Raw genomic sequence first — 15,543 nt, forward strand, 5'->3', positions numbered from 1 at the left:
AATAATCATATGGAAAACACTTTTCATTTGTTTTTTTTACTTTCACGCCCAACTACTATACAATAATTACGTTGTTTCGGTATTTTGACGAGAAAACGCAGGAAACATCCGTTGTATCATTTTAGATAGATTGTATATTTTGTATCTGTAGAATTGAAATCAAAGCTATGTATATGTTGTCTCCATTCTTTTCTTATCGGATTGTTGATCCCAATGCGAATGCGTCACTTAAATTTTATAAAAGACAATTAAGAACATCAAAAATAAAGTGATACGTAAATATTTCACAGTGCAATATATTATGTAATTAATAATAATTATATATTTATTATTTATGAAAAAATAATTACATCAGATTTAATAATAGCAATTGTTTTGAATGTACATAATATGAATAAATGATTACATCATAATAGTAATAATCACAATTGTTTTATTTCCCATTTGTTGCAACCCTAGCATATTTTCATGTAGCAGCAGAAGTACCTACACTGGCGGCGCGGCGGCATCGTGCGACATCAAAGGCATTGCCTTACTAGGTAAGTTTATAATGACTCATTTCTTTTATTATATAATTTACGTTTTACTTTTACAGAATCCGATTCAATGGATTATGAAGACGAGTCACACAACGCCATACGATAGTGATGATGAATGAACATTTCAATAAATGCATGCGTGTTTTTTTATGTTGTTTTGTAATTGTTAATTGTTTCTTAAATAAAGAAATAAACTAAATATTTTTTAAATGATGATTTGTTATTTGCAACACAACTTTATATTTGAGATTCTTTACAAATGTATATTTAGTTTTGTATCATCAAATTTATAAATTTTATTCCATAGTTTTCAAAATTAAATGTAAATGACCATAAAAACATTAATAAAGTAAATCATTGATGTAAGGTCAGGGAACGTAATACATATATACATCTGACCATGTAGAAGCTAAGTCTTGTTGACTGCTGAAGTCTGTAAAGTTTTGTTGTCTGCTGAAGTCTGTACGCAATGAAAATGTCTGCCGTTTCGAAAATAAGTTTTTAAGACCCTAATAAATAAAATATATGAATGGCAGATCTGGTCAAATACTTTCAAAATTGTATTTTTTTCAGCACTTTCATAAGTGTCTGCCAGAATTTTATCCGCGTGATAATGGTCTGCCATTGTTATTTTCCGATAGTAATAATAATCTATTTTCAAATATCAAAATGGCAGACGTGGTCAAATGGTTTCAAAGTTCGCCAAAAATTTCCACCTGTCTTACCTAAGCGCGCGCCCCGTCCACCACTCTGGGCTTAGTGACTCCTCATCTCATGTATAGTAGGTATAGGGGAATCAACACACAAAAATCCAGGTCTGGTCAAAAACATACAGGTAGCTTTGCGCTAGCTCTCTAGCTATTACTTCTTATGGAGAGAAAACGTAAACATGTACCACGGGCGAAGCCGGGGCGGACCGCTAGTAAATAATAAAATAATAAATAGTGTATTAGATTTGTTATTGTATCTTGTATACCTACGAATAATTATTCTTACGTCTTGTTGGGAAATGTTCAAATACCTACCTATTGAAATAATTTACTGTTACAAATCATTAGTGTTATTAGTTTTGAGTGAATAGGCATGGATCAGAAATTCAGAATATAATATGCTACTAACTACTCAAATACATACATGTTTACACAACAAACACCACTGACCTCTATAACTATAAGTTATAGAGGTCAGTGACCGTCAGTGACAAACACTATGGATACCTACGCTCGCGAATGCAAATTCGGTGATTTACTAATTATTGATACCTAGTCATTGAATTCGTTTTGAAATAGCCTGTACTTTGTAATTTTTAGTGTTATAGACATTTATAAAATGTGGTGCTCATTTTTTTGTAATAAATCATCCCGAACGCTATTGTATTTTCGTTGTTTTATTTCAAGTGAACACCTATACAATTTTGTCACGAGCCGCCTCTGGCCTCTGGGTGAAATAAACAAGTCAAATGATTTTTGTTCTAATTGTATTTTGGTAGTAGTTTGTTTAGAATTTACATTACCATTGTTTAATTTTTATTTTGTATTTGCAGTAAAATAAAAAGATGAAAAACTTCATTAGGTATATTGTACGACACCTCACTCTGAATCGCGCTAGCGAAATTTTTTCGTTACAGAGCACATATACAACTTTCGGACAATCTTCATTGAGGCCGGCCGGCAAATCGAGTATGTCGAGAAACTTCACTTATTCGATGGAGGTATTCTACCTTCCTTCCTCCACAGTTGTGGGACCCCGACGTGCATTGAACACGCAGCTTTCTGATACTAGTAGCTAAAATCAAAACCACAGATATGTCTGTGATCAAAACCATAATAATATTTTTACCTATTATTTTACTAAAAGTCGAGTGCATCGAAATCGTAAATATGTTTTTCACCTTCCTGGTTTTTTTTCCATAGTAAATAGTGTTTTTGATTTGTTGTTGTATGAATAATTATTCTTACTTGTTGGTTATGAAATGTATTTTGAAATAATTTACTTTTACAAATCATTAGTGATATTAGTTTTGAGTGAAAATGCTTGGATCAGCATAATATCATATTTGCTACTTCAAATACATGTTTTGATAAAAAAAAAACAATAGTGTAATGTAGGTAATAAAATAAAACTGCGTTTTATTGTAGGTAATCAATTTTGACATTATTTATTTCCCAAAATTACAATAAAATAGTTTACGCCAACAAATATAACTTTTATTTTTATAACAATCCTACTTCCTACTAATGCGAAAGTTTGTGAGGATGTGTATGTGTGTGTTTCACGCAAATACTACTGAACCGATTACAATGAAATTTAGCACACATATAGAACGTAACTTGGACACATTGAATAGGTTTTATCCCGGAAACCCCACGGGAACGGGAACTATACGGGTTTTTTTTTTAAAATGCGGGCGGAAAGCTAATCGTTCATAATAATATAAACCGTAGCAGGTGGCGTTTTGAAGTTTTGTCTACCCATACAGAAAAATGAAAACCACAGGAGATTGCCCAAGTGACTATGGCACTTGGTATCGCAATCAAACTTATTGTGTCAAGATGAAATATAGCTCAATTTAAAGCTTGATGTTAGTACTTTTAGATATGATTAAAGTTTTTATGTAAATAAGCCGCAGTTCGCGACAATAAAAATAAAACAATAGTTTTATTCAACACTTCAAAAAACTACTTAATCGAGTTTAAACTAACGATGAACGTTAAGTTTTACATTTATTACATAGGTAATATTTTAATTTACAAGACAAATGTGAAAAGTAAATCGTAATTTAAACATTATTTCAAAATAACATCGAACAATGCGTCGAACACATTCATTTGACATTTCAAATAGAAACTATGACATATGACGTTTGCAAGAGAGATAGATATAGGTATGTGTCAAAACAAAACTTTTACTTTTATTTCTATTTATTCGGTATAATTACAACTTAATAGTGATAAATATGATCATTATAAATACAAATAGGAATTAACAATATCACGAACACGTGACACAACTAGTATTTTACCGATTCCATACGTAGTCATACATGTTTCAAAAGAAAAACTTTTACTTTTACTATTATTTCAATTTATCCGGTTTAATTAAGACTTAATATTGATACATATGATCATTATAAATACAAATAGGAATTAACAATATAACGAATACGTGGCACAACTAAAATTTTACCGATACCACCCGTGGTCATTCTCCTTTGTGGGTCATTTGTAACAGGATGGCGGTTCTACAGCGAAAAAAGAAAAATGATTGTCAGAACGCTGATACCGGATACCTTAAGATACTGTAATATAAAATATTACTAGATTAGATAAAATATTATAGGTAGTATCTTCACCGTGTGTGACGCGCTTTACATTCACGCCATCTAGAGTTAAATCTTTATCATTTTTGTATACGTCTGTGTGTGTAAACGACCCTGTATGCAATGACAGATGTTAAAACGCATAATTTTACCGAATTGGGTGGATTTTAAGGCAATGATATAACATATTTCAATAAAATATAATATTCAGTAACCGCCATGACTATTCCTAGGTTTGATGACTATTCCAATTACGCAAAAACTCAAATAAACTAGAAATGTAGAATTCAGCGCCATCTAGCGGGATATTGGCTGGGAACAGATCGTTGCAATCACCTTAAGAAATAATAGATTTTCATATGGCAACTTTATTTGACAATATCAAATTGGTTGTCAAATTATTTGTCTTCTTTGCAATTGATGAATAATTTTTAGGATTTTGTCTAAAAAATCTTTGAAAATGTCGAAAAAGCCGCTGCGATCACAAGCAAGAGTTGTTGTTTATAATGTGTATAGAAAAACATTCGATGAAGAAGGGTCAAACACATCACAATTTTCAATTTTGAATATTTTATTGGTCAATTGGCCTTACCCGTTTTGATACTTTAAATTAAAAATATTATATGTAGGTAACTATCTTAGGTAACTATAATATTGTTTGTTGACTGTTGTTTACAATATAATTTTATGAAAACTTATTACAGGAGTTTCCAATACGGCTATTCGTCAAGTAAAAGCTGTCCAAGTCAATTTTATAATGTGTATATCTATTAATACTTAATACTTACGAAAATACCTAAACAGTTTTATTTTAATTTATAATAAATTATAAGTAATCTAGTTTTGATCTGCCTTATCATTACATCCATATTTTCACATGGCATAATGATAATGAATATACAAATATAGGTATGTGTAAATAATAATATGTATTACCTATATAAAAATAATATGTATATTATACATGTAACTTGTATGTACCTACATAATATTTAGTGGATATCTCATTATTATATAAGTATAGCCACTTATGTAATGTGACTAATGATATTGAGGACAAAATAAAAAATAAGCAGTATCAAGATCGTTCAGTCCATTTTCCCTAGGGTTGCACACTCAAAATTTTGATTTCCCTAATTGCCATCAGATTCTGGTTTACCTATACTTCTGATGAAATGACACTTCAAGTTCAAGACTAATTTTTAAACGAATTATTTTTGTCTACTAAACAATCCGTCGAATAAATAAAATTTCTCTTCAAGACTGGCTACGTCACCAGCTACGTATCCACGCGGTTAATGGTATAAACATGTATAATGGCGACGTTGCCATCCCGTCGCAAGTTACATCTTACTTCAGCAAGCGACGTTGCCATGTCCTCCCAAGAGAACAGAACCATATTACTTCTTTACTTACCAGAGTCCGGTTCGGAGGGCGAGGGGGGTGCTGGCGCGGCGGAGAGGGGGGAGGGCAGCAGGCTCGATAGAGACAGGGGTAGGTTGAGACGAGATCTGTCCAATTCACCAGATGTTTCTACACTTGCTACTTCGTATTGTAGCTGGCCGAGCGAGTCCACTGACTGGAGGGGTTAATTATTATTAGGATTAATCATAATATAGTCTGTAAAGTGTAAATTTAAATAAGCTTATTTTATCTATATTGACTTTCACTATGTTATATCTGATTATAAACTGGTGTTAAGATGTAAATTATTTATCGTGGACAGAATAATCTGACCCCATTATGAATATTACAAAAATTGAAAAAGTATTTCTTATAAACTACACCATATCAACGTTCTTATCTCAAAATTACAATACATTATGCATTAGATCTGTTTAACAAATTATATAAAGGCTAAATAAAAATCAAATGTAATGTACCTCTTTCAAATTGATGAAAAACTGTTGCACTAAAGGCCGCTTTGAGTAGTACCAGAATCTCTCGGTTGGTGGGTACACTTTCACAGGTGTTTCAATAACTAACCTGTAAAATATTCAATATTGTCAAAAAAAGCATGACGTGTCCATCTACACGCAAACCTAACACACCGCACAAAATGAATCCACCCTTTTTGTTTTGCTATGTTTAACTTTATTTAATAAGCAGAACCAGCAAAATTCGCTACGCCATAGAACATTTTTTTTATTTTATCTTTTAATTTATTTATTTATTATCAAAATTGGTCCTGATTGACTTGATTTTAGCGAGGCAAACAAACAGCGATTAATTTTAATATTGTTTTGGATTCATGACTTAATTCATTTACAAGCACAACACTAGATTAAATCTACATAATATATCAACTATTTATTTATTTCAACTAACCGCAGCGGATCCCGTATGCCCCTTATAACAAGATCCAACGCCAGCGACATATACGCCGGCGCCCCGTCCCCACTTGCTACATTGAAAGCAGCTAATGCCGATTCTCCAGCATTCCATAGAGCGCATACTGCACACCCGGAGCCACCGGATGAGCCACTCACCTGGGGAAATGTACTCTATTGTAATCGAATAGGGTATAGTTTTGAATGTAGTATTTTCGGTGTGGTGTAAAGTCAGTCACTTGCGAATGTGAGTTCTATATGCAAGGGAATGGGGTATTGTTTTGAATGTAGTATTTTCGATATTGTGCAGAGTAGGTTACTTGCGAACTTGTACTCTATTGGTCTCGAAATAGGGTACAATTTCGGTGTCGTATAAGAGTATTATGATATATGTACAGGATGCATTTGATACGATTGCAATCGCGCACCATGTAATTATTATTAGATGGGGATAGGTTTGAATTTCTATGTGGTAATTTATATTGGTATAGAAATCGCGCTTCTGCGAAAATGCACTCTATTACAGAAAGAATAAGGATAAATTTCATGCTGGTGTTATTTCGGTGTAATGTTAAAACTGCTAAATTACGGTAGTGTACTCTTATATTGTTAAAATAAGTCTGTCCTAACTTACCATCTCAAGTAACTGCATATCGGAATGTTTGACACTCCGCCCGGGTGCTAAAAGGATCCCGAAGCATCGTTCAATGTAAAGGCCTCCTGTGTAAGAGACCTGCAATATAAACAAAATATTAACAATTTGAATAACATATGAAACATATAAAGCGTATGAGTGATGATTATAATGGTTAAACCTCAAATTTTTCATCATTGTTTGAGATATTTTTTGATTTAAAAATATTTGTATAGACCGCTTTTTTTTAATTAAAAAATTGAAATAAATTGTGCGATAAATTATTACTTTATCTTCAAGCAAATAAAAAATATACAAATTGATAGGTTAGGAATTTATAAGGATAATGTTCCTAGGTCAATATTATTTACCGTATTGTGCTGTGATAAATCATATAAACTGATTCTTCCTGTTACGTTAGATATTATTGCGTATATTTTCCTTAATAAATTGATGAATGTATTTTAACCATTACTCAGGAGCAATTTACTACAAAAATTTTTACTGAACGTACTAACATACTATTGAGGAAGCCCTCATATATAGACGGTAGCATAAGTGTTTGAATTTCCGGCATTTTCTCAATACCAATAAAAAAATGAAATATGTGTCTTAATGATACATACACATACAAAAAGCAATAGAAAACAAGACTTCCCGTGACCTAACTCGCTGAAAATAATATATTGAATAAATCGCGTTTAAAATCGGTAAGTCTTTAATTTCTACAATAAAATACTCACGTAAAATCAAACACGAGGTAATAGTAAACAACAATAAAACTGACCGTCATATCATCAGAGTCGGTCTGTACATTATTCGTGACTTGCTTCACGTTGATTGTGACCTGTTTATCGATGCCACCGCGCAGCTTGTATCCGAGACGCTCTTTGGGCACGTGGCTGAATGTACCCTGAAATATAAATTGCATAGTAACTTAAATTATAATGAAGGACAATACTTCATTGCACATTTTTCCTTATCGCACTTATGCATTTTGTAAGATGAGAATAAGAGAAAAAAGAAGCTATAGGGAAAACTTATGAAGCTTTAATTTTTAATTGTGCATTTACTGAATTTAAATTTATCAGTATGGGTTACAGTCAGTAATACTTTTAGATTCAAGAGGGCAATGTGTTTCATTATGCCACGAAGACTTCAAATCCTCTCTATTACAATGGCCACGATATCCCAAAAGATGATCCCAAGAAATGATCACATTGGCCAGTTTTTATGCCCATAATCCTAACAGATCTTTTCCCTACTCCAGTTACCTTAGCATCAGTCTCCTTGATATCCACAGTGCACTCCAGCACATGCATCAACTGCATGGGTGGAGCAGCTGGTCCCAGGCCCTCAGTGAGGGATCCCGTCATAGAGGGCGCTGCGCTCAGATCCCCTACGAGGGAAGACGCCATGGAGCGCGGTATCCTCTCGAACGCTTTGGCGAAACAACCTGGAAGAAATGTTACGCTTATGCATTGGAACTAATTAATTCATTAACGTATATTAGTATGAAATAGTTATAATAAACCGAACAATATTTTTATAGATAAAATATAGTTTCTAATTGAGATATTATATCTCGGATCTGAATATCGTACTATCCACGCTTCATTTATAAAAAATTTAGTACGCCACAAGGATTTAGGATCAGAGGCGGCTCGCCCTAAGGAGCGCTGGTGCAGTGAACTCCCATAAATAATTATAATAAAATCATACTCCTTAATTTAATTATTAACATTAATTATTACTATTTAAAATCAATCGTAATCTTTGAAACTACTGTTAATACCAATGAATATATCCATCATTCCATCATCCCATACACCTGTATAATACCTACTGTATTAATGTAACGCGCGAAGCGGTGCGCTCACGATTGCGATCCAATGAAAAAAGATTTAGTACATTTCCTAATACGAAATCCAATAGGAGTGAAAGAGAGGGTTTTGCCAAAGCCCTGCGCGTGAAACAAAAGATTTTCTATGAAAAAGTAGCAAAATTCGGAGCGGCGCACCCGCAAACGTTGCCGGTTCGTTTTTACCGCCCGGCAGGACAGCGATAGCGCGCGCGGCGCGGCGCGACGTTGCCAGTTACCACTTCTATTAATATAAACAAACACTCGAGTCAACTTCAATGCTCGCGCGCGATTCATGCAATTTTCTAATTAAAATTATAAAATACGTGTTGAAATAGCCTGTAGTTATCAGTATTACTTGTGAGTGTTAAAATGAACAATAATTATAATGTGGCTTTCATTAAAAAGTGTGATAAAACGTTACAAATTCGGCTTGAATGTAAAGCTAAGGGACCGCCACGGCCTGAACTTGATCTTACGCAAAAATGTACGACAAAAACGAAAACATATACGCGTGTGTTTAAATCTGAACAATATGTGAAAACACCGTGGTTGTGTGGTTGTGATGAAAGCAACAAACTATTTTGTTTTCCGTGTCTTTTATTTAAAGCGGGCGCGGCCGGCGGAGGTGTCAGGTGAGAGTGCTTGGACTGAAACGGGCGTAGACGACTTAGCTCATCTTTCAATCAAGATGAAAAAACATTCACAATCTCGGTACCATTTGTTGAATGAACTGCAATTGGCGTCTATCGGACGCGGGACGACAAGACATTCGTAAAGCACTAGATTCCGCGTAGGTACCTACCGAAAGTCAATACGCGAGTTCAATGACCGTGTCGATGAAAACAGACATATTTTACGAAGGTTAATAGATTGTGTCGTATTTTGTGGTGCATTTCAAATTGCTTTATGGGGGCATGATGAGTCTTCGGAATCCCTGAATCCCGGAATCTATATATATATTTTTTTTTAATAAATTGTACTGATTTACACCATGTATTTTCAGTGTTTTATTTCAAGTGAACACCCATAAAATTTTGTCACGAGCCGCCTCTGTTTAGGATATTAATTGTATTAAATATTCTTAAATAGAGCAAGCAGTAAAAGGATCATTAATATTTACTAATTAATGCGATTTTAACATTTGTATCGAAATAAAATTACATATTTTCCACTATAAAGTAGTGGGCGTAACAGGTGATAAACGTACACAATTTTCTTATCCAATGTATATACTTTTACATATAATATAATCTAAAAAATAATTAACTCTACTATGAATTGTATGCTTCACACCTACTTACCGAAAAATAAAAATATTAGGACAAAGAACAAAACCGTAAAAAATATCCTTTACTATATGTATAATGTATATACATTAATATTCACATAACAAATACACTGATTTAACTTGACTTTTAGATTAATCAATATTTTTAATTATCACACATAACTACCACAAGAGAAACTCTTTTCACAACTACAGGCTAGTTATCCCGACCATTGCTTGTAAATGTATAAAACAAACAAATCCAAACATAAAGATAAGCCGAGAGCGTATAGAGTACACCAGAATTGATAATACATATAGCGATACCATTTTTAGATAGCAATTTGTCATTTATATTGACGTGTTTACATACAAAATTCAGAGGTTCGCACAAAATTTAAAATAGATCATTTTTAATTAAAATCACGCATGCATATGCTTCAAGTATACTTTTTTTTTTCAAGAGCCTTATTCTGATCATAAATTATTCATAAGTTAAAGTAATAAATAGTACAAGTAATTGCTCTATAAATAATATACAACAATGTATTCTCTAAGAGAGCATAATATTGACCTCTACAACACATTACCTTCATACTGAGTTGCCTCTATACGCATTATTTAGAGCGGATACTTTTTGTCCTTGACCTTCCATATACAAAATCGTTTGAACAAACTGTACAGACTATATTATAAACTTATGTTTCAGAATACGGACACGGTAATGTTATATTTTACTATCAGAATCGTAACAATGTTGTAATACATTAATAAGATAAATTAACAAATGACATTAATCTCCATCTCAATGTAACACAAATTGTTGTGTTACACATATAATTATTATGAAAATGATAATTATTATGCTGATTGTATTTTTTATACCTTGAAAAAATTGAATTGACCTAAAGGAATTTTGAACATGATCAGATTACAGAATACACATTACTACCTATTACAGAATACCTACACATTATTATATCGTTTGTAAGTTAAACATAGCATGTCATAAATTCTATTTATATATAATTACTAGCGGTTCGCCCCGGCTTCGCCCGTGGTACATATGAAAAATAGATGTTGGCCGATTCTCAGACTTACCCGATATGCACAGAAAATTTCATGAGAATCGGTCCACCCGTTTCGGAGGAGTATGCAGACTAACATTGTGACACGAGAATTTTATATATAAAGATTTATCTGAGTCTTCTTACCGAATTCCGAAATAAATTCTGCTAATTACCAAATCATTGGTTTAAAAAATATTATTTTTAAATTACCAAGTGATATGTTTGATATCTGGTAGTAGACTGTTTTCTATTATTTAAACAGCTCATTGTAATGTGTGCCGAAATGATTGCTACAACTAATATTACATGATTCGACTAACATCTGTCATACATATGGAAAAGGATTTACAACCTTACTGTTTTGATATAGGGTTGTTTTTCAGTAATGCTTGGGTTAATATTAATGTTAAATAACGCACTCCTCAATCACGCTGGTTACTAGCAAAAATATCATTATCAATGATATTTTTGTTTATTAGTGAAATGATCAGCAATTGCAGAAGATAAGAAATTGACTTTGATAAGATTTCGCAATTAATTTTAAACTCGCATTGTGCTATTATTTATTTTATTTTTGCTCTAAAAATTAAATATAAGAACTTCCAATCAAATTTTTTTTGTAACTTCTCAGTTGACACACTCATTAGTCTCTATTAAATTTAAGAAAAATAAAATAAAAATAATTTGGAAAATCCAAAAGTGCACGCCTCATAATTTTTTTTTAATAAATATTTTTAATTATTATTTTTGTTTATTTAATAACAATTAAACCACATCGAATCAGACCCTGAAAAATGAAAGGGTTCTATTCCTGAGCATACTCAAGCGTAAGAGAAAAAAAAAGACTCGATTAGTAAAGTATTTCGGTCGCTATCGTGTTAACAAGAAAAAGGATCCGCACATACAGACACACGGACGTCCAAGACAGAACTTTTTTAAACTGTTTTTTAACTAGTTTAAATAACAAAAATGTCATCAAAAATATCATGAACGTTAAAAATAGTGTTTTTTCTTAATATGTGTGTGTATGTATTATCTTACAAGTGCAATGTATGATACATAAAGACATTTTAAGTTTGAAAAATCAGATGTTTTGCGCGAAGCGACAGTAGTACCCACCTCAACGCTTCGCTTATGAGGCGTGCAATAAAATACAATATAAATTTTATTCTTAGGGTTAGTATATGAATCACGCATTAGAAATATCCCATGCAATAATAAATAATGAGTGTGCGTTGATAAATTATAGTGAGGTTGGGACAATATGATTAAAGTTGTGAAATATATTCGTCATTAAAAGACGTTCAGGATCAATATAGCAGCAATTTTTAATATTTTTTTAGAATTTACAGGAATAATATAATTGGTAGAATTTGTTTCTAAAAGATTGAAATACTAATGCAATTTCCAAAAGAATGCGAGTACAAGATTATGTTTTGGGACGGACCCAATCCTTTGAGGGTAGGTTTAATCATGCAGGATTCCATATCTTCGTACATATGCAATATATTGCAATATACGCGTGCGTGTGGGAAAATGTGCACGTATGAACACGTGACACGGTGGGTTGTGTTTGTGTATGTAAGAAGGGTGTGGGTGACGATGTGGTAGCAAAATACGTGGTAGCCAATAGCCACCACTTGGCATTTACGCTGCATGATAGTGAGTGTATACCTAACTTGGCAAGTGGGTGTGAAAGGGATAAAAAAACATACAGGCGTCATTCAAGGTCATATTTTCTTGTTACAAGTTAATGTTCATACTGAAATCTTCAGTGTATTAGATAATAATATAAGCTTCTTGGTCTATATACTCACTGGACACCTGCGTGACGGCCTCCGCGATGTGGCAGCGGAACACGTGGCACCTGTACACAGCCGACTCGCGGGTCTCCCCGTGCGACCACGTGAACGCGAAGCACGACGCGACGGGCGAACCGGCAGAACCGCGCGCGTAGAACGAGATGCGGTTCACCGCGTAGCGCGCCATCACGCTGTTCGTGTCCGCTTGGTACAAGCTGTACGAACGGATAATATTTTTTAGTTAATTGAGCAATGTTAAAAACGGTGTCGACGCTTGCTGAAAATATTCCTGATAACCTATTGCACGCCTCATAAGCGAAGCGTTGAGGTGGGTACTACTGTCACTTCGCGCAAAACATCTGATTTTTCAAACTTAAAATGTCTTTATGTATCATACATTGCACTTGTAAGATAATACATACACACACATATTAAGAAAAAACACTATTTTTAACATTCATGATATTTTTGATGTCATTTTTGTTATTTAAACTAGTTAAAAAACAGTTTAAAAAAGTTCTGTCTTGGACGTCCGTGTGTCTGTATGTGCGGATCCTTTTTCTTGTTAACACGATAGCGACCGAAATACTTTACTAATCGAGTCTTTTTTTTTCTCTTACGCTTGAGTATGCTCAGGAATAGAACCCTTTCATTTTTCAGGGTCTGATTCGATGTGGTTTAATTGTTATTAAATAAACAAAAATAATAATTAATAAATAATTATTAAAAAAAAATTATGAGGCGTGCACTTTTGGATTTTCCAAATTATTTGACATTATTATACATTTCTCGCCATTTTAACACAGGTAAGCTAAACAGAAAATATAAGAAAGCTGCGATACCATTCCCATATATATAATTAGTTTTGAATAGGAAAATTGTTATTTATCCGAAATATAAACTGACAATTATTATCTCATCAATAACAACCAATCTCGATATTGAATTAGATAGATGCTTGACCAACAACCAAAACCTAACCCTACCAAAAGATTACATAGAATTAAACACATTTTTAACAGTCATACGGCTTCAGATAATACGAGCATTCATTCATACAGAATTGTACTGTTCTTTGTGTATGAAATCATGATTTAACCGTCAAGCATTCGTTCATAAAGAATTCTAATGTTCCTAATTTAACCGTCATTAAATATCAATGTTAGCTACTCTTGAAACTCGACCTAATATTTAATACTTACACAACAAGTCCCTGCGAGCAGACCGGTATAGATATAGACACGGCGATGCCATCTCTGTTCTCTGGCATGGAGCTGAGCTCATTCATGATCCTCTGTATGTCCGTCTCCGACTTGGGGTCGGCGATGTTCTGCGCGCCCAGGTAACTGACGCCGCAGAACACCGTGCACTCTTGGTCCACATCTGATACTGAAGGAAGAAATTATTTAAGAAGTTCTAGGGAATAATAGGTTAGTTCTTAGAAGCAATAGTGCAATTTTATTCTAAAAACATTACTTAATAATATATAGACGAACTTATGCTTTTTAAGCTAGCCGCCAGTGAAAAAGTCATGTCGTTCGCAAATTCACTACTAAAAAATAATGAGCATTTCAAAGCAGAATTAAAGTGATGCACCCTTTTATAATGTAGAAGTACACATGTCCATCTCCATTAAAAGATATACATATTACACAAACAAAACATTCATATGCTTATTTTTACGACTATAAAGCTATACAATTCACCATCTTATTAGTCAATCTCGCAAAAAATGTAAACAATCTTCCTCACCTTCATCATCACTCTCAGTCGGTTTCATGTGGTCCTGTTTCTCCGTGGGTGATGGTGTCGATATATCGGCAGAAGTGGACCCGTCCATCACCTCGTAGAACTTCGAACCTCCGACGAGGCGGCAGGAATCCTACAAAATAACATCAGTATGTATCACTCGTAATTAACGTGAGATTTACGGCGTAATTTATTTAGAAAAAGGTGTAGGATAAGGAATAATTTACACATCTGTGCAATAAAAGAAGACAAATGTGTATTTTTATGTCTTGAATTAGAGATGGGATAATCTGGTCAATGCTTTTTGAGAAATAAATTGTACTTAGAAAAGTTTAAGGGTGTCACACCCTTAAACTTTTCTAAGTACAATTTATTTCAATGCGTAAATATTTTATATCCTTATTCAGCACCATGTAAAGGTCTACGTTGTAAAACTTTTCCTTCTTCTAATTTCATATCTACCAACTGAATTAAATTAGCTATATTGTTTCCTTTAACGGGAAATCTTCCCGATACCATTAAATAGCATTCATAACTATGAATGTTCTACGTATCTTCGATAAAACCGGTATCTAACAATTTATTGCAAATTCTCAGATGACTCGGTAAAACTGGAAACAGATGCAAATTGCGGCAGTGTTTATACATATTTTAAGTACCGACACCAACCCTATGTAATGTAAACAAATCCTATCTCATTATAAATAAATGACTTAAGATAGTCAAGTAAGATAGTATCTTAGACTTCTACATTGAAACAGCATAGAATCTTGAGTTCGATCTTAGTTTTTGACTACACAAAAATATAGCAGAACACAGTGTGAACACAACTACTTAAAAATAAAGTGCTTCTTGTGCTTGAAATAATTTTAACCTCTAGTATCTTTATTATAATAAGTTGTTTTACCGAAGTAAAAAATAAATAGAAAGCCTTTTACTTGGCGCTACACATAAACATAGTTTTAATAA

General features: G+C 33.2%; 1 protein-coding gene across 3 annotated transcripts in view; it reads right to left on the reverse strand.

Annotated features, from left to right (window-relative positions):
* GAPcenA (GTPase activating protein and centrosome-associated) overlaps positions 1-15,543 on the reverse strand; it is a 38,581-nt gene that overhangs the window by 16,400 nt on the left and 6,638 nt on the right. For 2 of the 3 annotated variants that reach the window (XM_090119404.1, XM_090119405.1), the window contains 9 exons: positions 14,578-14,707; positions 14,028-14,214; positions 12,841-13,040; positions 8,097-8,278; positions 7,610-7,735; positions 6,823-6,921; positions 6,187-6,347; positions 5,742-5,844; positions 5,275-5,437 (listed from right to left, as the gene is read on the reverse strand). In XM_090119404.1, the coding sequence (XP_089975530.1) occupies positions 5,275-5,437; positions 5,742-5,844; positions 6,187-6,347; positions 6,823-6,921; positions 7,610-7,735; positions 8,097-8,278; positions 12,841-13,040; positions 14,028-14,214; positions 14,578-14,707 (1,351 nt within the window). The remainder of the gene's footprint in view (positions 1-5,274; positions 5,438-5,741; positions 5,845-6,186; positions 6,348-6,822; positions 6,922-7,609; positions 7,736-8,096; positions 8,279-12,840; positions 13,041-14,027; positions 14,215-14,577; positions 14,708-15,543) is intronic. The other variant, XM_090119406.1, reaches the window with a different exon arrangement.

Source organism: Colias eurytheme, chromosome 3 (assembly GCF_061535395.1).
Source record: "Colias eurytheme isolate Ceu_HAF_F1 chromosome 3, ilColEury1 Martin Lab GWU primary, whole genome shotgun sequence".
NCBI classification, from domain to species: Eukaryota; Metazoa; Arthropoda; class Insecta; order Lepidoptera; family Pieridae; genus Colias; species Colias eurytheme.